At 49.1% G+C, this 24,290-nt stretch overlaps 1 protein-coding gene across 4 annotated transcripts in view; it reads left to right on the forward strand.

The window, feature by feature from the left end:
* Nucleotides 1-6,736: 6,736 nt before the first annotated feature.
* The window catches only part of NRP2 (neuropilin 2), a 129,660-nt gene continuing 112,106 nt past the window's right edge, over nt 6,737-24,290 (forward strand). For 2 of the 4 annotated variants that reach the window (XM_045031688.1, XM_045031689.1), the window contains exon 1: nt 6,737-7,417. In XM_045031688.1, coding sequence (XP_044887623.1) covers nt 7,345-7,417 — 73 coding nt within the window. In that variant the 5' untranslated portion in view covers nt 6,737-7,344. The remainder of the gene's footprint in view (nt 7,418-24,290) is intronic. The other 2 variants (XM_045031691.1, XM_045031690.1) reach the window with 2 other exon arrangements.

Genomic DNA, 24,290 nt, shown 5'->3' on the forward strand with positions numbered 1-24,290 from the left:
ATTTGGTTAATTATTATTTGTGGCCACAAATTGAGACAGTCACAGATCTGATAGACTAATAGTAGTAATTAGTATTTTGCACTTGTATAGCACTTTTCATCTGTGGACCTCAAAGTGCTTTACAAAGGTAGGGAAGCATTATTTTATAACAGGAGAATTGAGGCACAGACAGCTTAAGTTCCAGGCCTAATGTCACAGTGAGTCAGTAAGAGAACGCAGGCCTCCTGACCCAGTCCTGTGCTCCAACTGCTAGGCTGTGTGGCCCCAGAATCTTTGAATCATCTCCTTCGCTATTGGCACAATCTCTGTTTATCTTCTCATGCAGGCCCAGATATCAGTTTTTATTCTCAGTTCTAACAGTGTTTCAGCCCTGCCATTTTGTTTGTTTGCTTTGCAATACTGTCAAGTGTCTGATGGAAATATGTCCTGATATAAAGGTGGAAAGAACCTGTTTTGTATCACCGCTCTGGGGCCCTGAGAGTGGTATAAAAATACATGACACACCTTTGATTAATTATTTAAATAAGGGTGAAGAGAGGTGTTAAGGTAAGGCTGAAGATTTCCTATCTTACTAGCCCCTCCTGTTGGCCAGTTCATGGAGTAATATGGTGAGGGGGAGGGATAGCTCAGTGGTTTGAGCATTAGCCTGCTAAACCCAGGGTTGTGAGTTCAATCCTTGAGGGGGCCACTTAGGGAAGTGGGGTAAAAATCTGTCTGGGGACTTGCCTAGCTGACCTTCTAAGGTCCCTTTCAATTCTATGATCAGTCAGGGAGAAAGCTGCTGCACCATAACATATGGAGATATTACCTATCTCATAGAACTGAAAGGTCATTGAGTCCAGCCCCCTGCCTTTATGAGAAAGACCAAGTACTGATTTTGCCCCAGATTCCCAAGTGGCCCCCTCAAGGATTGAACTCACAAGGCTGGGTTTAGCAGGCCAAAGCTCCAACCACTGAGCTATCCCTCCCCCCAATCAAAGAAAAAGTGATTGGGTGGCTGCTATTGAAAAGATGGGATAATTAGGCAAAAGGGCAAAGCTGATGAGTGCCAGGGAAATCCTACCTATATTAGTCCTTAGGTCAGGAGCAGAAAAAATGAGGAAGAGTCAATATTTGAGGAAGCCAATGTTCTCAGCTACAGAGGAGTGGGAGGGAGAAAATTCCATTACATCTAAACTGTAACCAAAACTTCGTCTGTGAAATTGTTTCAACCAAATCTAATGCAGATGGTGCAATAAATGATATATTAAAGTACAATTAAATTACACATTGTTTCATTTTCAGTGAGGTTTTGTGGCTGTTTCTTATAGTCAAATATGGAAAAAACGTTGCTATGCCCACGACGTCCGGTGAATACTTGCTGAGCCTTAAAACTTCAGGGAAATGGCATAATGGGCCGGATGCTAAGAAAGAGCCTTCTATGAGCAGAGCTCCCATTGAAGTAAAGGGGGTTCTACATGTTGGAGGGCTTGTAAAATCCAGCCCTAAATTTTGCACTGAGCCATGCTAATTGATGTGAACAACTACTGGCAAATGATACACAGAAGGGCAGACTAGATGGTCTGTGGTCCCTTCTAACCTTTAAATTCATGTTAGGACTAAACAGCTTCAGCTCAAAATAGGTACCTTCAAAGGGCCTGGTCCCGTATTGTGTGGGAATCAATGGCAAAGCTCCCAGTGGCTTTTGGTCCAAAGCTAATATTTGACCCATCCCTGCCCTAACTCCAAATTGGTAGATGCCACCAACTTGGTTGTCTTCATCTCCTGAAGTCACATAAGAACGGCCATACTGGGTCAGACCAAAGGTCCATCCAGCTCAGTATCCTGTCTTCCGACAGTGGCCAATGCCAGGTGCGCCAGAGGGAATGAACAGAACAGGTAATCATCAAGTGACCCATCCCCTGTCTCCCATTCCCAGCTTCTGGCAAACAGAGGCTGGGGACACCACCCCTGCCCATCCTGGATAATAGCCATTGATGGACCTATCCTCCATGAATTTATCTAGTTCTTTTTTGAACCTTGTTGTAGTCTTGGTCTTCACAACATCCTCTGCCAAGGAGTTCCACGGGTTGACTGTGCATTGTGTGAAAAAATATTTCCTTTTGTTTGTTATAAACCTGCTACCTATTAATTTCATTTGGTGACCCCTAGTTCTTGTGTTATGAGAAGGAATAAATAACACTTCCTTATTTATTTTCGCCACACCAGTAATGATTTTATAGACCTCTATCACAGTCATCTTTTTTCCAAGCTGAAAAGTCCCAGTCTTATTAATCTCTCCTCATATGGCAGCTGTTCCTTACCCCTAATCATTTTTGTAGCCTTTTTCTGAACCTTTTCCAATTCCAATTCCAATATATCTTTTTTGAGATGGGGTGACCACATCTGCATGCGGTATTCCACATAGTGGAAAGTGGAGCTTAAAGGAATTACTACATTGGGCAATGCTGATTGGTATTCTAATTCTGCCTTTAGAGGAAACAGCACATTCTGGTGAGAATACTTCCAGGGATGATGATATTAAACCCTTGACAGCCCCCCTGGTGTGTAGTGTCCATGGAGAGGTACTGAAAAGTGGTTGGGAGAAATCTCTGAGGAGCAGAAGGTAACTTCAGATTTGATGGCTGATATTTTCTTACTTAAGTTTATCATCTTCTCTTACTCAGTGGCAGAAGAGTGCTGCTACAGCGAAACCTCATTTACAAACGTAGCTTTCCCTTAGACTGTAAAGAACCCAATCAGACAACAACCCCTAGCCAGATAAAACACCCAATGAAATCAATGGGAATTTTGCTCACATACTGTAACTCTGCAAGATCAGGACCAAAGCAAAGTCAGCTAGAATTCTCTCTGATTAGGGCTTGGTAACCTTTCCTTTTTCTATGCTCTTTTGATACACATCTCAAGAGAGGAATGATTCATTCTGTGGATTTTTGTAACACTCTGATATCTGTGTTTTGGTTTGTGACAACTATTTATATACTACAAATCACACTTTGCTAGTTTGCTAGTGATCTAACCATTAGCAAGTAGTAAATAATAGTCACATATTTTCAAACTGAAAATGTAATAAAGACAGGAGCTAGTTCTGCTCCGCTGAAGTAAATGGGAATCTTTTCATTGACTTCAATGGGAATTTGATCAGGCCTAAGATGAAGACTCAAAATGCGGTATCAAAACACACAGATGAAACAAGCACTGCATAGCACTGAAGGTAACACTCATTATAGATGCTGTACCAAGTGGGCCCAATCCAGCACCCACTGGTGTCAATGGAAAGACTCTCAGGCCTGGACCCACAAGGGGACTTAGGCATCTCTCTCAGGCCTAATGACTATGTAAGTATTTATCCAAAGTGGAGCAGTCATTGGGCCAGAGAGAAAGCAAGAGAATGGCACTATAGGCCTGTGATTAGGGCACCCTCCTGGGAGATAGGACTCTGTGGGTCCAGTCCCCCTGCTCCAATCACTCTTCTGTTATTTATCCACAGTGGAGCAGCTTCAACAGGAGCAACTGAGGGAGCCCCACATCAGACTATCCTCTAGCTCAGTGGTTAGAGCAGCCTCCTGAGAGGTGGGAGAGCCCCTCCTGAACAGGCGGGGGTGGTGGTGGAATTGAACGTGAATCTCCTACATCCCAGGTGAGTTCTCTAACCACTGGGCAGTGACAGCAGCTCTTCTTCTGGCTGGATTTCCAAGAGGACTCGACAGAGGCCAAGTCTACACTACAGTGCTACATTGGTGCAACTGTGGTGGAGCGTCTCCTGCCAACATAGTGCCAGTGTGGACAGCATTTAAGCCAATGTAACGTATGTCACTCATGGGATCATTTTCACACCCTGAGTGCCATAAGTTGCATCGACTTAAGCAGTAGTGTACACCAGCCCTGAGTGGGTGGTCTTTGAGCATGTCTCCCTCATCGGGCTACACAAGATAGGTGAGCGAACACCTATCTTCCCCGGGTTTGTGAATCGCTCTGGGGCTTAGGTGGCAGATAGGTGTCCGAACATCTAGTGAGAGGCAGCAGTGCACATCCCCAGAGACAGGAACTTAGGCTCTGAGAGAACTTTCACTGCAAGAACATAGGCACTGAGTCAGTTCAGGTATGTATAGGGTTTGGCAGGAGTCTTGTGGATGGCAATGGAGCCTATAAGTGGGACTTTGGGGTCTAAACCTGAGAGTTAGGCACCTGGCGTTTAGGATCAGGGCCGCATTGATTTCCATGATAATGGAATCAGTCCCTATTTTGTGTATGTGCGTTCACATCATATTGTAAAGATTCTGTTGGCATGAACTGATAAAATTACACATAAATTATAAGCAATGGAACTCAAGTAAATTATGCCCATCACCTTAAACAAATTCTGATAAAACTTGTATTGCCCCCCGCCCCCCATTATGTATTTTGTTTCTGTTGCCTTTTAGGGACCAACTTTTTTATAACTGGAACATTTTGGTATTTTTCAGTCCATCTGCCTCAGATAAGCCGAGGTTACCTTAAATTACCATATACAAACGTCTGAGTGTTAGGAAATATAGCCTAGACTGTTTAAACGACTCTACAAATAGCTTTTCTGCATATCAGAGTGTCATGACTGTAGGATTCACTCTAACTTTGTACTCTTAGCCTGAAATTCCAGCTCTCAGGGATTGTCTACACTTTCAGCACTGCAACTGCACTTGTGCAGCTGTGCCACTGTAGCACTTAGTGAAGACGCTACCTATGCCAGCAGGAGAGCTTCCTCTGTAGGCATAGGTACCCCCACCTCCTCAAGAGGCAGTAGTTAAATTGACTTTTGTGGCATTCTTTTTTTTTTAAGATGACTTTATAAGTTGCTCTGAAGTTTGGAATGTTAAAGTCCTGCTGCAGATCAGGGAGAAGAATGCAGGTGAAACAGTCAAAGGTGTGAAATAACAGCAGTTTAATGGTTGTAAAATGAATGGGATTCTTCATGTAGCTAGCATTGCCACCTATGTGATATAACGTATATGGGATGAGGAAGAGAGTTTTTATTTTCTCGGTGTTATTTAATTTGTATTATATACGGCTGGCCTTAAGCACAGGCAAAGGAAGCAGTCACTTGGATTCTTATGCTATGGAAGCGCTGGATTTTCCCCTCCAGCAGCAGATGTAGAGAGGAAGCAATTTGCCCTCAGAATTGCCCAGGGGCATAAGAAATTCTTGTCCTGATGCTTCCCCATCTGACATTTTTTCCGTGTCCTACTTTTGCATGGAGTCACACCAAAAGCCAGGCTAGCCCTGGTGTTGTGTCATTATTTTAATCAGTTTGGCTATTTACAGCCTTTGTGGTAATGCAGTAATGAATGTTTCTTGAAGTAAGACAACTTGGAACCCACAAGCTCATCCTAAAAAACAAGGTGCAGCCGATGTGTTTCAGAAACTGTTAGCCTGGGGCTCTATGTAAACTTTTTTTTTTTTTGCATCTTGCTTTAAAAATAGTTAGTTGGCATAAATTGTCTGCGTCTTGGAACATTTGTTACTGTTCTACCATCAGGATAAAAGTTTCTTCACTTCTTCCTGTCTTCGTTTCTCCTCTTTTCCAACTGTTTGTTTTTCTTGCTTGTTTTCCCTTGCACTGACCATTTTATACCTAGCTAAAATCCTGCAAAAAAGTATTTACACATCAGCATCTAACCATTAATGCTTTCCTGATCATTATGAAAAATACATATTTTAATTATGTGATTATTTAGCAGCCAGTGCAACATTTTTTTTAAAATGGTATAAAGAAACGTATAATTAACTTCTGTGTGTTTTGGTTTGATTTAAATCAGAATGTCAGATGAATTCAAGGCTGCTGCACGGTTATCTTTCTTTGGACGTTGACCTAGCTTCATCTGTTCATCTGCTGCCGCATTGTATTGGGTGCCTGCTAACCTTGGGTATAGTTGAGGTTACATCAAAGCAGTCACTGTATCTTGATATGCCCGTATCTTTGTGAGGAATTCTCTTTTTGGGGGCTAATGGTCTGTCTCAGCCTAGAGGTTCTGTATGTATTTATTTTGCTGGCGAGTTTGAGCAAACTCCTTTCAGCTATTTGAAGAATGGCAGATAGGCCCTGATGGTCAGCTATGCAACCCCATGCTCTGGAAGTCCCTACGCCTCTGGCTGCCAGGTGTTGGGACTGGAGGGCAGGGGACGGATCACTTGATAACTGCCCTGTTCCATGCATTCCCTCTGAAGCAGCTGGCAGTGGCCACGGGCGGGAGACGGGAGGCTGGGCTAGATGGACCATTAGTCTGACCCAGCTTATGTTATAGCTAGTCTGGCTCCAGCCTGTAGCTGCTCTTGGGAGGGAGGGGCGCATTGGGAGCCCGGGGGGGGGGGTGGTGGGTTAGGTTCCTGGAGGAAGCTGTGAGGTCCACTAGCTCCCAGGGGCCAGGTCGTGCTGAGCTAGTTAGGAGCTAGTCCGTTACTAACCTGGTTAGTCACACCCTCCCCTCCCCCCCCCTTGGGTGGGCTTGGGGTGTCAGCGAGGGGACCCAGGTGTGGCCCGTGGCCGGGGCAAGCCTCGGCTCCGCTCCAGCCCTGGCAGGCGGGGCGAGGCGGGGCTGGCGGGGGGCGGGCGGGCGCCGGGTGCCCGCTGGCGCGGGGAGCACGGAGGGGGCGGGCCCTGGGCGAGCTCTGCCTCTCCGCGCTGACAGGCACGCGCGGCGGCCTGAAAAGGCAGCGCGGAGCCGGGAGGGCGGCACAGGCAGGCTCCCAGCGCCGCGCGCCGGAACCTCTCCTCAGAGAGACGCGGGCGGGCGGGCGCGCGGGGTGTGTGTGTGTGGCGCGGGGAGACACCCCGGCGGCACGTGAACCCTCCGCCTCCCCCCAGCGCCGCGTGCCGCTGCCCCGGCCACAGCCACGCGGGGCAGGGAAACCACGCGCCGCGGCGGGAGGGGACGCGCGCGCGGTGCCACCCGGCAGCCGCCAGCCCCGGGGCGGTGCGATGCCCCGAGCGAGTCATTTCTGCCGCCGGCTCTCGGGACGCGGGGGCGATGCTGGCTCGCTGGAGGCAGTGACACGCTGAGGGACTGTGGCGATCGCGCACACACACACACACACGCACACGCGCGTTACAGGCACGCGCGATTTGGAGCCTGGCTTTTGGGGGTGGCGGGGAAGCAGCAGCCGGCTTCTCTCGCTTCTGCATTGGAGGAGTTCCCGGGCTCCTGCGAGTGGGTTTGTACGAGGCGGCGGAGGAGAAGCGAAAGACAACGCGAAACATTTGCCGAGGAAATTCTAAGGTGCGGGGGGAAGACCAGCGTGATTTCCAGTTCCCGAGGAAAGCCCCTAGCAAACCCCGCGGGGGAGAAACCCACCCTTTGCCCGCTAAAAATGGATACATTGCCTCTCGTTTGGGGATTTGTAGCTCTGTCCTTGGCTGGATCCGGAGTGCTAGGCGAAGCAGGTAAGACACCCAAAAGTTAATGTCCTCCGCTGTACATGTTAATCCTTTGCCTTTGAAAGCAGGCAGGGGATGAGGCGTCCTCTCTTCCCGTTACACAATTCCACAGCAGGTTTGCTTAGCTAGAGCCAGGACTCTCGCCCCTTGCTGGAAACACAACTTTTCTCCCCCTGGATGCAGTGTGGTGAGGTCTGGGTGTCTGTGTTTTGAAACACGCTCACACGGAGCCAGGCTTTGGCTGTGTTCAGATGTCACATATGGAATAAATCAAGGTTTTAAAAAAAACAACTACAAAGCCTTTGCATTACAGTTTTCGGGAGAGATTTTTTTTTTTAATGTTTTGAAGCAGAACATATCTCCCTGGAGTTTTTTTTTCCCCAACCCAGCCAGAAAGGCATAAATAATTTATAGCCACTCGGTTGTAGATACATTTACCAAGTCTAATTAAATAAGGCTTGAATGGGCAAGGGAGAAAAGCAACCTACTTTTGCATCTGAGAAAAGTTCGTATGTTTTTAAGACGGGGTGGCGGTTCCAAAAAACACCCACATGGCTCTTAGCAGATCGTTTTGTGCCTACTGTCTAATAAAATGCACCGCTCTGTAGCAGCTGGGGATGTGTCCCCCCCATTCAGTGTCTGTTTCCAGGGAAAGAGGAGCTAGTGCATATACATTTTTATTAATAAAATAAACAGTGCGGACCTCCGCGGTCTAAGGAGCCCTCTGAAGTGGTTAGAAACTTTTCGTGATGGAATTCGGTCCTAAGCAGTTGCCAAAAGATTAAAAAAAAAGGGGGGGGGGAGGTGTGGGGGGAGCGGAGGGATGAGGACAAACTGTGTTGAGATAACGGAAACAAAGAGACTCCGATCAAATTCCAAATCCGCTGTTTAATTCTGACCATCGGTAAATAAAATGCTGGGCTGCGCAGGGCAGCCGCGCGTGGCTGGCTCGCTGGTGAAGGGCACACTCAACCCAGCGCGCTTAATTACTCCGCCGGAGATCTGGCAGCGCCTTTCCAGCTCATTAGCCGCTGGGCAGGGAGTGAAACCCTGATCGGACAGATCGGGGGAGGAGGGGGGGGGAGGAACCCGCAAGAATAAATATACAAACCTCACCTGTCCTACTGTTTATCGCCGTGATGAAAAGAGGTGCCACTCCTGGAAGCCGCTAGCTACCCGCCGGGAGGCGGGGTGAGCCGAGGCTGAGCTAGCATCGTGCTCCCCCCGGCTCCGCTGTGTGTCAGTGAACATCATTATTTCGTGCCACCGCAGGCTGCGGATCCCGTCCCTTGTGAGTCCCGCTGGGCGTGTGCCGAGGCGGAAGGCGCTCGCTCAGCCAGAACCAGTGCCTGGCGCTGGGGAACCCCCTGGCACGTTATGGGGGGCGGCGAAGGTGACACTGGTGCCAGGGGTTTGTATGTGAAATTGCAGCTCGGCGCCTGGTCGGGGCTGCAGGGCGGGGGGGTGCCCCGAGGCGCGTGGCCCCTGGGCTGTCCCAGAGCTCAGCCGGGCAGAAACGCAGCGTGCAAGGGGCCCTGTACGATGCACCTCCAACAAACGCACCGAGGCCGGCTCGGGCTGAGAAACTTCAGCGCCTGCCCCCGGGGGCCCGTGCACCCAAGGCGGGGGGAGGCCGGGGGCGCCTCCCTCGGCTGGGGCCGGATCCCGCTGCCAGCGAATCCAACGGGAAGCGGGATCGGGGCCGCAGTCGTGTTTGTGCGGACACCTCCCACCCCCAGTGTCCGCCTGCTGCCATGTTCCTCCTTCACCTCTCCCTCCTCGATCCGGGTCCAGGCGCGTCGCAGGGAAAGATCCAGCGCAATAGGCAGCAGGGGAGAAACTTCCACGGGAAACCCTCTTAATGGGATTTACAGTCAGCCCAGCTCCGAGGGTGGGTGTATAGGGGAGCGGGTGTATAGTCCAGCTAAAGCGAGACCCCCCCCCCCAGCCTCTCCCATGCAGCGGCGGTTGTGCAGCTGCGAAGAGCGGGGCAGTGCAGACGGTAGGAGCCGAGCAACACACCCCGTCTCATTCCTCCAGCGAGACAGGACTTTTCTGGTCCCTGGTGCTAGCCTCTCCCTCCCCCGCCTCAAGCCGGCGGCTGCTGCGGCTCTCGTGTGCACGGGCAGCCTCGCTCCCCCTGGGCATCGATCTGCTTGGGCCAGTGGAGCAGGGAGGAAGGCGGGGCGATCCGTACCGGTCCTGCCGGCGCAGCGGTTCCCCCACCTCAGCCGGAGGCGAGACCGCTCAGCCAGAGACGCCCATTGACTGGAGGGCACCTCCGCTCGCTCGCTTCCACCGCGCCCTGCCACCAGCCCCTTCTGGTCCGGGGCTGCCTGCATTGGGGGGGGAGGGGGGCATATGTTCTCCCCCCCCCCCGCCCAGTCAGACAGTGAGACTCTCTCATTCGCTCCACCAGAAGTGATTTCAGTTGCAAATGAGCCTGGGATGTTGTTGCTTTTCCCACGTGAGGAGGGAATGCTTCATTTCAGCTGACTGATTCCTCCCTAAAACCAACAGCGGGTAATGGGGGAGATCAGAGCTGGGATTAAGCTCCCGTTTGCCGGAGCTGGGCTGAACGGCAGCTCGTCCCCAGCGCCAAAGAGTCTGAACCTAGTAGCTGGTCTGTGGGTGCATTTACGTGTTGGCCCCTTAAGGGGAAGTGCCGTGGTAGAGGCAACTAGATCATTTATACCAAAGGGATTGGATGTGGACAGTCCCGCTGGGTTTCTTCTGCTATTATTTAAGAGTCGTTTTTCGGTGAATTTAATGCCCCTGGAAGGTAGGCGCCAGCTTTCACAGCCCTGGCCTGACCCAGGCAGAACCCTTCTAAGGGATAGTGTGTGGGAGTTCACAGCCCTTGGCCTTTCTGAAGGGCCTGCCAGTTAGCCCTGGTGATGAGGTTTGATGTGGACATCTGTTCACTTAGGAACTAGGCTGAGACTGTAAAGAAAATATGTGCTGCAGGGAGTGGGCACAAGTACTGAATCACACACACGTGCAGCGGCGGGACTAGAACTCTACCCTTCAGCTCCAAAACGACAGGCTTGTCCGCAGAAAGGAATCCAGAGCTGGTCATAGTCGTAGGTTCTTTCCTCTACCTCTGGACAAGCCATTAGAGGGCAAAACCACACCCACTCACTACTAGAGGGCAAATGTATTCAGACACCCTCCCTACTGGAGCCCCACCCTCCCTCCAACTGCAGGACCATCTAACTCAGGGGTTCACAAACTTCATTGCGCCGCGACCCCTTTCTGACAACAAAAATTACTACATGACCCCAGGAGGGGGGACTGAAGCCTGAGCCCGCCCAAGCCCACCACCCCAGATAGGGGGTGGGGGAGGTCCAAAGCCCAAGCCCCACCGTCCCTGGTTGGTGGTGGTGGGGGGGTCAAAGCAGAAGCCAGAAGGCTTCAGCCCCAGGGGCCTGTAACCTGAGCCCCACTGCCCAGGACGTGGGCTTCGGTCCCAGGCGGTTGGGCTTGGGCTTTAGCTCCTGGCCCCAGCAAGTCTAAGCCAGCCCTGGCGACCCCGTTAAAATGGGGTGGTGACCCACTTTTGGGTCCCAGCCCATAGTTTGAGAGCGCCTGATCTAACTCCTACTGCATATACCACTAAGCAGCTCAAATAATGCCCTGGCGGGGACTGAATTCATCCCTGTCCTGGACATCTCTGTCAGAACAGATTTATCCCTGGAGTTCATAACAACGCTGCTAAAGAAGACATTTATTGCCTTTGTTATGGACCAGATGACAGTTGTTTTTCTTAAAAAAGGTCTCGTGAATAAATCCACAGGCCCCTCCTGCAAGTTCTCCTGCTTTGCCCCACCCTCTGCCCCACAAGCCTTGCACTTCAAATTTGCACTTTGCTGTCTGGGAGATTCAGTGGATGTTACTGAACTACAAATACTTCGCTCTCTCCTATGCTGGCACAGGCATCTGTGGGAAAAGGGTTTTGTCACAGTCTGAAAGGGGACATTGTGGGGGACACCCTTGTTCTCTGAAACAAGTCTCAGTACTTTCCCTAGGAATCGAAATTAGAGGGGTGTTCGAATTTACAGGGGCGTTGGAAAACAGCTAAATTGGCAACAACACACGCAGCGCTGATTCTGTTAGGTGCTGTGTGCCCTCATGTCCTTGAGTAGATACAGAATCAGGTTCCTAGAGGTGCAGGGCTCTGTATCCCATTACCATTCCCTGGTGCCATGCAGTTCAATAAAAATATTTGGGTGAGTGCCTTCCTCCTCCCCGCAATCCGGCCTCCGGTGCTGTTTGCGTTTGCAATGAAGTTCTCATCCTGTTTGACATGAGACTTTTTGTTGTCAAGGAAATGGTTGTGATATCACAAATACTGGAATATGACATCATTGTGTAATTCAATAAGAGACAATAAACTGTGACAGGGTGCACACTCTGATTTATATACAAGTAGTTTTAGTAATTAGCAAACATGGTAAGAAAAACATGTCAGAGGTGGATGGGATTTATATTGGAAGTCTGGTGTATTTGAAAGCTTTCCCCCATTATGAGAGTCCCTCTTTAAGCTCCCCCAAGGGATGTAAATAGAGAGGGGAGAGATTTTTTAATAGACAATAATATGATAATCCACACAGAAAAAAACCTCTTCCAGTCATTTTTACTGTAAGAGATAAACACTGCAGCTGCCAATTTATTTGTAGTCAAGCAAAGACTAAGATAACTATGTAGGGAGTGGGTTGGAGACCCTGGAAAGATAAATCTGATGGTTGGACGTCTGTGTGTTTTTCATCTTCCCTCAGCTAGTTGCAAAACCAATCAAATAAGAAAGTAAAGGTTTTGAGTGACCCAAGTACGGAGTGATTCAGATGATGTTTATGCAACTCCGAGCAGTGCTCACTTGTAAAGACTTCCAAATATTTTCCTAAAAGCTGATATTTTTAGAAATGACTTCTGTAATCTAGCAGAACCAACAACCCACTTGCATGCACACACGCGTGGGCGGCACACAAACACTCAATGCTTTGCCTTTTAAAATCCTGTTATGCTGTTAACTGAAAACTAACTGGGAGAGAAAGGATTTTTAGACTAGGAATCCGGCAGTTGCCAGGAGCTTCATTAAAACATATGAGTATGTGCTCAGTGAGGGACTATAACCCATGTTTTTCTAACTTTTTTCTGGCACAAAATTATCATTGCTTGTGGAGTCTGCTGTAACAGCAGACATGCTTTTCCCCAGAGGGCTCTAGGAGACACTTTCCATCTCCATCTCTCGGCTTTCCCTCCTCCCATTATTTACTCTTTGCTTTAGGTACATTGTGCCAGGCTAAGGGGGCTGAGCTCAGAAAGCAAACTTGTTCGTTCTGGGAAGCTGTGTTGGAGAAGAAGCTCTCCCCCACTGCAACAGTATGTCACTTTGCACAAGCCATTGGATTGGCTTCCTAACCGGATCTAGTGCAGTTGGGTTCCAGGACACAGTGGCCTTGTATCACGGATAGCCTTAGAGGAGAAAGCATCCTTCACAGGGTTTAGGAAGCTGTCAGGTTCAGATAAGGCTGGGATCCTATCCTGTGGGACCCCCAGTTGTATTAATAAGGAAAAATTAATTTTTAAGCGCTGGGACGACTGCCAAATTATGTGACCTCTGACAGACCAGCTGTGCTGTATAAATACATCGTATATGTCTGAACACCGTGATCGGATCTGAAGTTGAAATATTGAAGCAAGCATTTTAGCAGTGTTGGTGGGGGCCATTTGCAGCAGTGTGAGAGAAAACTGCAAGCTGCTAAACTCCTCTCCATTGTGATATGAAGTCGCAGAGGCAAGCCTCACATCTTGGGGTTTCCCACTTGGGGTCTCTAATCCAGAAAGCAGGGAAAGATGACAGAATTTACACACTGAGGAGTGAGGAGGAGGCGTGAACAGCTCCAGTTTTACCCTCATCATACACCAGCCCTTTGACACATTTCTAATTGTAACAAAGGGATAACGAGGTTATTTTCAAAATCCCTCTTCACACACACTGGTTGAAACTGTGGTAGCAGCATCCACACAGGTCAGGGTTGCTGCTGGCACCGTTTTGCAGTGGTTTGGGCTACAGTGGCATGGTTTTAATCACAATCAGAATCAAAGGGGCATCTCCCAGTAGGCAAAGTCACATCAAAGTCTCAAAGGACCAAGTTGTTCTCCAGCGATAGACACAAGAACTGACTTCAGTGGGAGTTTTGTCTGAAGGAGGAGTTCAGGAATTGGTCCAGATTGACCAACCGGTTCGGCTCCCCTCAAAAACAAGGACTCACCCCAGTGAGCCTTTATTCACACAAGTAGTCCGGCTGGATTCAATGGCACTGCTTACTAAAGGGCATGTAGGACTGGGTTTTAGATCCTGGCTGCTAAACAAAGACTTCGTGTTTTTAAAAAAAATTTGCAGGTGACCTTCTGTCATTTTGACTTCATCTACAAATTTTGTTTTGGGGAAAGGATTTTCCTTTGTGCCTTTAGTTTTTTTTTTTTAAATGGTCTCTTAGAGCAGTGCCTTTTCCTTAGAGGGATGTAGAGGAAGTGATCCAAGTGTTGTGGGGAGGGATCGTGATGAAGATTGCATTAGCTGGCATGCAAAGTGAACCCACATATTAATAGAAGTGGGTGGACAGAACTGGAACCTTTTATCTGAATTGCCCCTTTCCCCCTCCAGACTTGATGGTTCAAGAAAAATAGGATCCAAAGCTTGAGCCACCCACATTTTGGGGCTTTTCTGATTTGCCCATTATGTAGGTAAGTGATAGCTCATATACAGACACGCTGAGCTCTGGTGCTTCAGAACCTGGCTCTGAACCACTCTTGGTTTGGGTTTTGAATACCTGGCCGCCTCTGGCCACCTCTACATGATAGGGCTAATAAGCCAATAGGCTTCCATGCCAATGCCATTCATTTTCACTTCACATGTGTTTCTTAGAGGGATCCCTCAGAACCTAGCCCTGGCCTGGAATTCTCTCTTCCAGAGTCGGGAGGGCGAGAGAGAGCTGTAAAGAAACATGTTCATGTGCAAGCCACACCCACCCTTCCTTTCCTCCCTGACCACTGAATGTTTGCTCAGCAGGAAACAATGTATTTAAGGCATTTTCCAGAATGTGTAATAACTTCTGCTCTGGTATTAAGGCTTAGCAGTAGCTGCAGTTGAGAGAGCCCTCAGAAAGACAAAATAGCTTTTGCCCAGCAAGGCTCTTAAATAATACCATCTCCTCCTGTGTCTCCATAAAAGAACCACGATCTAATCCAGAAGAGTGGGGGAAGACGACAGCAGGGGGATTGTGTCCAGAGAGGCGGTGCATATTAGCATGCTACTGACACGCCTTTTGGACAGCACAGTGCCAAATGTTCAGTGTAAAGCCATTTAACTTGCTCAGTAGCTTCAGCAGCTCCTCTGATAAAGATCTTCTCCTTGGAGAGCCTGGCCCTGGGAAGGGGAGGAAGGGAACGGTAGTTGACTGGATGGGGATTGCAACAAGAAGTGTTGGATACAGAAGGGAATAAGACATGATCCTGGAAGGTGTTATGGAGACGGAGGTGGGGGTAGGGGTGGAGGGGTAAGATGCAGGATCTCCTTCTTGGCATTGTAGTAATAATAATAATAATAATAATTTCAGATTTATATCACACCTGTCATCAGAAGCTATCAAAACTCTTTACACATGTATCTTAGATGAATGCACCGTCCCTTCCTTAATTCATGGAAGTCAATTGCCTCTTAATCTTCTTCCATTATCCCCCCACCAGCCTTTTTGCAGGGGGAAGATGATCCCAGTATTTTGTATATTATGTGTTCTGTGGCCAAGTGGACAGGGAACCTGGGTTCTACTCCCAGTGCTGCTGTGTGACCCTGGGCAAGTCATTTCACTACTCCGTGCCTCAGTTTCCCCATCTGTAAAACAGAGGTTATGATACCTCCTGTGTAAAGTGCTTTGAGATCTACTGATGAAAAGCACTCTGCAGGCAGGCCCTAGATATCGCTATGAAACAGTACTAGTCCTTTATGCAATTTCAGTTGCTCAGAATTATAATACAAAAGCAAGTGGGAACAGACGCTGTTCCTTGTTGACCTGAAAGTTCTAACGTCGTTTATTCCTCCACTCAAATGACTATTGGAGTAGCCATGAATTGTAATTCCAGACCTATCACCAATGGTTCCAGAATTACATTTGCAGTAAGGCCTGGAGAAGAGTGGACATAAATATAAACTAACACTATTAGATCAGTTGCCCTATTGGAATTGCATTTGTTTATGATCTCAGATGACAAATAATGAGGTTAGTGCAGGTGGCATTATGTGAAATGGCTATGATGTGAAATCTCATCAAAGTAACATTTTTTAAAAATGAAATGAGAATTTTTAAAGGCTAGGGATCAGATCCTCAACTACTGTAAATCAATCTAGCTGCATTGATTTACACCAGCTGAGGTTCTGTTCCCTGTGATTTTCAGGAAAGAGTTTCTAGTTGTCCCAGTGTTAGGTTTCTATATTAAGTTCCTCCCTGGATTAAGGTAGCAAGGAAGGGTGCAAAGATTGGAAATCTTTTAATTTGTCACTTTTTTAAAAAAGTTAATGATTTTTCCTGGTAAAAGTTCACAGGGAACAGTTCCATTTGATCAGTTACCAAGAGGTCACAGTTCACTGCTGTCCAGTGCTAGGAAGTAAATATATTGTATCCAGGGCTGGTGCAAGGATATTCTGTGCCCTGGGCGAAATTTCCACCTTGCGCCCCCCGCCCCCTGCACATCAGTTCATTGAAGGACAAACCCCAACGAGCCTTTATAGACCCCCAGGGGCAAGCCTGCCCAGAGGGTCAGCCATGCCCAGGAGCTGCTCCCCAGACCAGGTTCCCCCTTCTCTGCCCCCTGAAGTCCCTTGGAGGGTGCATAGCCCCTCCCACCCCCCGTGAGCCCTCCTCACCCCACCGGCCCCCGCCCTGAGTCCACTCACTGGCTTTGCCGGGCTTGGGCCGCTGCAGCAGCTCAGCAGGGAGGAGCCGCCTTCCGGATGCACTGGAGAGCCAGAGCGTCGGCTTCCGGGGGCAGCGAGCCCCAGCCATGGAGGAGCCGGTGCGGCGCAGGGGGGCAGCAGCCCTGCAAAGACAGTGGCACCACTAGCAGGGAGCAGCTGCACCCCCGCCCCTCCTGCCCATCTGTGGCCTGGAACCCACCCCCCGGGGGCTCCTGCAGCAGATACATGCGGGTGGTGGCCCCCGTGTGCCCTCCGGCTCCCCGCTCACCGTGCTTGGGCTCTGTGGCTCCCGGGAGTGAGCACAGCGAGGGGTGAGCCAGGGGGCGCACGGGGTCCACTGCCCGCATGCATCTGCTTTTTGGTGCGCCCTAGGCGACGGCCTAGTTCGCCTAGTGGTTGCACCAGCCCTGATTGTATCTCTTCCCAGTTGCCTTAGGAAGTGGTCAAATGGCTGCATTCCTAGCTTGATGGATTGGCTTGTTTCTTTTTTGCTTAAGCCCAGACAGAGTTTTTATGAGGCTGTCTCGTGACAGGCTGAAGTCACTCTGAATAAAACAAAATCCTAGTTCAGATCACAGACATAGCCCTTACAATCGGCTTAGCTGTGGCTCAAGCATGAAATTTAGTTAAACTCTGAGTGCAGCTTGGAGGGACTCAGATGAGACGGGGTGGCATCTGGGGAACTTCCCGTTTTATAGAATCCTGAAAAGTTTGTGCGTGTGCTTAATCACTTTGTGATCATCTTACAGAAGGCGCTGTATAGCTAAATAAGTGCATTTACATGTGTGTGTATATCTGTATCTATTAAGTTGTTCAGGAAGCCTTTGAAACTTTATCTCACAACAGAAATCAAACCAATGTGACACCTCAGTTAACTATGACCTCCACTTTTGGGCTAAAATAGCTAACCTTATTAGCTTTCCCTGTGCTATGTGTCTTTCCTTGACAGATCATTAAGCAATGTTTAAATCAGAGATATCACATTTGTGGTGTTTGATCCCTGTTCATGTTCCTAGATTGGAAACTCCCTGGGGCAGGTTTTAGAGTAGCAGCCGTGTTAAACTGTATCCGCAAAAAGAACAGGAGTAGTTGTGGCACCTTAGAGACTAACAAATTTATTTGAGCATAAGCTTTCGTGCATCCGATGAAGTGGGCTGTAGCCCACGAAAGCTTATGCTCAAATAAATTCGTTAGTCTCTAAGGTGCCACAAGTACTCCCGTTCTTTTTCCCTGGGGCAAGGATTTTATCATATGGTAGAGGCTCAGATAGCACTGTCATGTGGAACCCTATAAAAACCTAAATAGATACTTCTAAAGCACTGTGGGTGGTGGTGGTAATAATAATGAAGCCACCAAGGTGTTAGAACACTAGTTTTTCCTACCTAGGCAAAGGACTTAAACACGTGCTTAAGTGCTTTACTGAATGGGGATGGTTTGCTGAATTGGGGCTCAGGGTCTGATCCTGGGAGGCGCTGAGCACCCTCGACTATCATTCACGTTACTGGGAGCTGAGAGCAGTCTGCTCTTCACAAGGGGCACTCAGCCTGCGGCAAGATCCCTTCGTTACTGAGCTATAAGTGGGTATGTGCTGGCATGAAAAGGAGCCTTTAGGGCAGCGGTTCTCACAACAAATATGTTGGTGGCCTCAGAGTACAGCCATCAACCCTTGCTGGTGGCTGCACTGACGTTTTTTCCTAAAATACGTAATTAACTTTAGGAAAAACAAATAAATATACACAGAGACATGTCTAAATCATTGTAATTTATTTATGTGGGTTTTTTTGTGTGGCCTCAATAATAAAAATAATTCTGTGAAAAGTGATATTTGTATGTTCATTAATATCTTTTTTCACGGCACACTTTTTCTCAGCAAGCCGCAGGACAAATTAAGCCCTAAGTCGGGGGTCAGAGAGGGAGGTAGCAGGGACCAGGGCAATGTGGGAATGGATGTGGGTCCAGGAAGGCAGTGGGGGTCCAGGGGGATGGGGGATGGATGGGGAGTCTGGGGAGGCAGCAAGGGTCTGGAGCGATGGGGTGGGGGGAGCCTGCATGGCCGGAGCCGAGGGTCAGCACCTGCCGCTGCACGGTCAGAGCCAGGGGCCGCACAGTTGAAGCCGGGGGTTGGAGCCCATTGCCTCATGGCCTGGAGCCAGGGGTCAGCACCCAGGGCTGACTCCTGCTGCCACATGTCTGGAGCCCGGGACCTGAGCCAGAGGCCAGCGTCCAGAGCCAGGGCTGGAGCCCAAAGCTGAGGCCACATGGCCAGAAAAGCCATGCAGCCAGGCTCCCAAAGTCCCGCCACTGGAGCCTGCCGCCTAACCACTGAGCGCCACTAAGGCGGGTCGAGAATTCACCTTGCTTCTGCAGCGTTGTGCCCCCCGTGTCTCCAGAGGCGGTTCAGGGCAGCAACAGGAAGGCAGGGCGGGGAAGAAGCCAATAGTTTGCTTCCCTTCCTGTCACCACCCAGGAGGCTGGCATGGCTGCAGGGTGGCCGCATTTGAGAAACACTGCTTTAGGGCATGTCTCCTTTGTGCTGAATTCCGAGGAGCAGAGATCTTCGGGCCTGTGAGGGAGGAGGCAGTGGAGCGCGGGCTGCGGTGTTCATGGCATTTAAAAAAAAGTACATAAAGAATGCAGCTTGAGGGGATGGAGCCCTGACCACCAATAAGCAACAACTGCTCATCCTCCCCTCCTGTCTCCATGCCCTCGGACAGAGATCTCACAGCCCGCTTCACGCATCCTTCTTTCTCCGTGGCTGTGGTTTTGGGGAACACTGGCTCTTTGATCTCATTTATTCCTAACTCAGATGTACTTGAGCGATACTCCTGACCCAGATAAAGCTCATTTGTTTTCTGTGGGCCAGATGACAGGCACAGTTTGTAGGGGCGGGCACCACGGAAACAGCCTATGGCTCCATGCCTGGGCAGCCCTGATGTTTTGCAAATGCTCCCAATGTGGCTGCCAGGAGCTTTGACTCTCACTCTCCTTGGACTCTGACATACAACAAACAGACTCAGAGGGTCTGCATGTTGCCCAGCTACTGGGAGCTCCTTAAATCAAGGCACTGGGACTTGGTAGGGAGGTACATAAACCTCATAGATCATTCATGTCTGCTCAGCGTGTGTGTTGACATGGCGCTGGTTATGCCCCCAAAGTCCTGTCCCAGCATGCACTGGGCTCAGCCAAAGGATTCTCTGGACAGCAGCCTCCTCTTTGGTGGTTCTAAAGTCCTGGTTGTGACCCTCCACAAAATGTTACCTACCCTGATCCTCCCTCTTGGTGCAGGCAGAACTCCCACTGACTACCTGGTGCTGGAATGTCTCAGCTCTGTCTCCTTCCTTGAATGGGTATGAGAGCAGGAGCTGCTCCTATGTCATGTGCTATTTTTGCATGAATGCATCGTAACCAAATATGACCCTAGTGAATCAAAAAGATTTATTGGTGGTTTCTTGTTGGAAGCCACCAACTCTGAGCGGCTGCAGCATGTGTGTTTGTTTTGAAATGCACCTCTTTGGCCAGGGTAAGTTTAAGTTATACTTGGAGTTGGCCTTCGCTTTTTGCATCCAAGATCAGAGGATGCGCTGAACCCTGCTCTTCTGATGTCAGCAAAATCTGGTGAGATTTAATTGGCAGAAAGCTCACTCAGTGGGAGAACACCCTCTCTCTCAAGATTTCACAGCGTTCGAAGGCGTCAGGGCACTCTCATATAATCTCTTAGGCAGATCCCTGGGTCCAACCATCTGCTTTGATCCACTTGTGTAATGCTTGCCAGGCCAACTTCCAAGGGAGTGGTGTGCACATGCACGTGAGGGGCTGCTCTTGGCCAGTGAATTCCAGCAAGGAGAGGTTTCTCCTAATTTTCCCATGGGGAGATGAGGGGATATATGTTCTGCACCACAGAGTGGGCAAGGAACTCAGCTCTCCAAACCCAGCTGTGTGGGGAAACCTCTCAGGACACCTTTGGAGGGCTGGAGCCTTTGTGCTGTGTCCAGTGTTTTTATGTGATGCCTGAGGCCTTTGGTTCCCCACCATTACATTGCACAGTACTCAGGGAGCTCTATTACCATGGACTTCCCATCAACCTTCCAGGAGTCAGTCCCAGTGTGGCAGGGGAAGCAGTGTAAGGTCATGCTGGAATGATCTTACTCCCCGGGGCATCTGAGGGAGGATGATGCCCAGGAGAGAAGCTGCCACCGCCCTCACCAGAGCCATGGCAGCACTGTAGAGTTGGTTTAGAGACGTTTCCCTGTGATTGAGGACAGGGGAGGAGCAAGCCAGAGATCTGCTGCTTCCCCTGCTGACCCACCATCCTAGATCTAGCTCCCCTCCTCCAGCAAGCCTGGGAGGGAGCACAGGAGAGCGGTTTCCAAACAGTGCATTTAGCTACTGAGTGGCGGCACATACTGGGCCCCTAGCAGACCTGGCTAATATTTAATGTTTCATTTTAATTTTATTAAGTGAATTTAAGGCTGGTGAAAGCTGCCAGGGCACGCTGAAGACTGACGTCTTCTGTTTAATCCATACAACACACACTGCTTGTGCGGCAGCAGTGCCCGCTTCCTTCACCCTGCCCAGCCCACGTGCCTCAAGTCCTGACCTGTATGGAGAGACTTGGGCTGGAAGGGTGGCCCAGGCCTTTTCCACACACAAACTTGCACCGGTTTAGTTAAACCAGCTTGAGTGGATTATGTGATTTTGGTTTAAGAGTGTCTTATTTCTGTTTCGCGTAAGCCTGGGCTAGCTTTCCTTCATTATATTCATTGCTTTGCACTGTATTCTGCTTTGCATTATATTCAGCAGTAATGCAAGAAACCCACAGGCCTGTATCCTGTACGACATTAGCTTCAGCAAGTTAGCGTAAGGCCTGAGGCCTCTGGACGTTGAACAGATAAACTTTGCACAGAAAACGGCCCAGCAGAAAACCCAAAGTATTTGGGGAGCTGAAAAGAGAGTTAAAGGGGGAGTTCTGACCACAGACACGAGTCAACCACAGAAGTGTCCTGGCAATGAACTGACGTGCGTAACAGGTACATGAGATACAGCTAAAGCTAACCTGCTTACTTGCCTAGACAGCTTTTCTTCTAAGTTTCTTATTTTCTTATGGGTTTGATGATTTGTTTTGTAGGTTTATATTAGAGTATATTTTGGTTGTAACGCAAGGGACCTACAGGCCACGTCCTGTATGTTGAGCTAAGGCAAAGTTCGCACACGTATTTGGATCTTTCGCCTAGAGAGCTGGTGATGAGCTAAAGCGTAAGGTCCATATATGGCTGCGACCTGTAACGTAGAGGATGTGTTGAAATAGGTTGGCATGGGGCACAGGCGCTGGCTTCTAATTTTCCCTGGGGTGTTCAACCCCCACTCAGTCCCAGGCCACACCCCCACCCCACCCGTTTCCCTAAACTCCCACCTCTGCCCAGCCTCTTCCCGCCTCTGCTCCAACTCTGCCCCGCCCCTTTCTGCCCCCTCCCCCGAGCGCGCCCCCTCCCTGCTCCTCTCCCTCCCTCCCAGCACCTCCTGCACGCTGCGAAACAGCTGATCTGCAGCGTTCAGGAGGCACTGGGAGCAGGGCTTTGGAGCTGTGCTCCGGCTCTGGAGCAAGCTCCAGGCAAAAACCTGCAGCACCACTGCTCTGGAGCTGCTCTGGGCTCCAGCTACGGGCTCCGCTCCAAAGCCCTGGCTGGGAGGGAGGGAGAGGAGTTGATCAGTGGGGGCCACTGGTGGGCGGGAATGGGGGGGGGGGAGGGAGGGGAGCTGGCTGCCAGTGGGTGCTAAGCACCAGCTAATTTTTCTCTGTGGGTGCTCCCTGAACTTAGGATGCCCCCTATGCATAGGAAGCCCTGGAGCACCCACAGAATTGGCACCTATGCATAGGGGGCTTCCTAAGTTCATGGTGCATCACAACTTGGAATTTGGAAAGAACCAAAAAAACCAGTTAGGACAGAAATAACAAATGTGATACCTACCCACAAAAGGGCCATGGTAACGAACTGACGTATATGATAATAAGTTGAGATCATTGATATACTAACCTATAGGAGAAAGCCACTTCGACATTAGTAAAGTGAGGAAATACAAATAAGGAAAAGGGGAAAAAATCCCCTGCTGAATATGCATCAAACATAACGGCAGCGTAACATATTATAAAAGTGGCATCGCAGCCGAGGGGCAGTGGGAGAAGGAGATGTAGTCCTTGGGAGGTGCCAGAGTGCCGGCCACCGGTGATGAAGGGAAGGCGATGGCTAACACTTCACGTTGTTCTACAAGGGATGATGTGAGTATATGGACGTGCAGATGTACGTTCTGTAGTATCTCTATCTACCTTACTGAGTTTGGGTGTTGGTCACTGTGCTAAATGTATTCATAAACTATATTTGTAAAGATAGAAGAGTTCCTATACTGTGAGTGTTGCAACTGTGCATATCAGGGTTCCCAACTATATCATAATTTGAATAATACCGGGCCTGATCTTGGGGCAAGGACATGTCAACCCTCAAAGTGATAACTGAGGATTCTTAAGTAATCAATATAATTAATACACAATCTAAACATCAGGCAACTTAATTGACTTAAGTAAATCGAAACAAGCCTGATTTTTGCTGAAATGCAGACACCCACACAGCCTTTTGCACCAATTAAGCTGAACTGGCTTAAAATGACACTGTTATTTCAACATGGTATGTAAATTAGCCTTCAGTTTTCATGCACATCAGTGCTTGGCCGCTCCCCTGGGGCTGCCAACAAGGGGTGACTGTTCTGGTGGTGCATTTTTGTGGTGAGGGCGTTTGTCCACTGGAAGCTGGACTGACACCAGCACCAAGTTGTCTAGCCCACCTCAAGGAGCCATTAGATCATTTGGTCAGGCAGGGTTGCTTTATGAGGCCTCATCTAGCTGATGTAATATCCGCCGTCATAGTGTCGAAGTGCTGATTATGGAGCAGCTGCTGCTGTTTATTTCAAGGGGGCTGCTAAGGGAGGAATGCCACAGCAGCTTCTGGTCCTGTTAGAGTAGCAGGTGACATGTTCCTGTGGGTGAGGTGTTCTAACAGTAACAAAGAGAAACACAGTTGTCGATCTCCCTAGTATCTATGGAGCTGAGAAATGCAGCCCCCCAACCCCATCTGCTTGTTTGTTTCATTCAGTTCAATTACATTTTGTCTTTTAGACTGTAATCATAAAAGGAATTTGGGTGTAAAACCATTGGGCCTGATTGTGATCTCACCTACCTGGTATAAATCAGGAGTTTCGCCACTGAAGTCAGTGAAAATACTCAGGGTTAAAACTGGTGGGAGATAAGAATCAAGCCCATGGGATTGGTCAGTCCCGCCCTGTCTACCTGGTATGGGTTTACACAGCAATGTGTGAACCCAAGATTTGGGGTGAAAGTAGATTTCTGCACCTCATTTTATCAGCCAAGAATGAAAGAAGAAAGGTCAGATTCTGATACCCGTGTTCACATGGTGGATCTCCTTAATGCATGAGTTGTCTTATTGACTTTATTGGGGCTGCCTCTGGAGTATTCATTCTGTTGTTCAGCATGAGTAAGGGTGCACGAATCCTGTGACTAGTTGGTGATACCAGTCTAGTGGGTAAGCATGTTGAAAAAGCTGGAGAGAGGATGATGAGGAGTGGAAGGATTGAATTTGTTTTCATTGCTTCAAGACTTCACCCTTTTCCAAGAAAAGCAGTCTGCAGCTTGAATATTTATCTTCCTTAGCAGGGTGTACAAGTGTGCAAATGATGTGTGGATTTTTATGGGAGGGTGTGGAAGTGTACATGAGTGAAGTGTGAATCACACATATATATCTCGGCATCAACAGATAGTGCGCGCCGATGTGTCTGCCTATCTGTCTAAAATCCACATAGCCACATGTAGGTGCATGTGCTGCAGAAGAGAGGGAA

Source organism: Mauremys mutica, chromosome 10 (genome assembly GCF_020497125.1).
Source record: "Mauremys mutica isolate MM-2020 ecotype Southern chromosome 10, ASM2049712v1, whole genome shotgun sequence".
Lineage (NCBI taxonomy): Eukaryota > Metazoa > Chordata > Testudines > Geoemydidae > Mauremys > Mauremys mutica.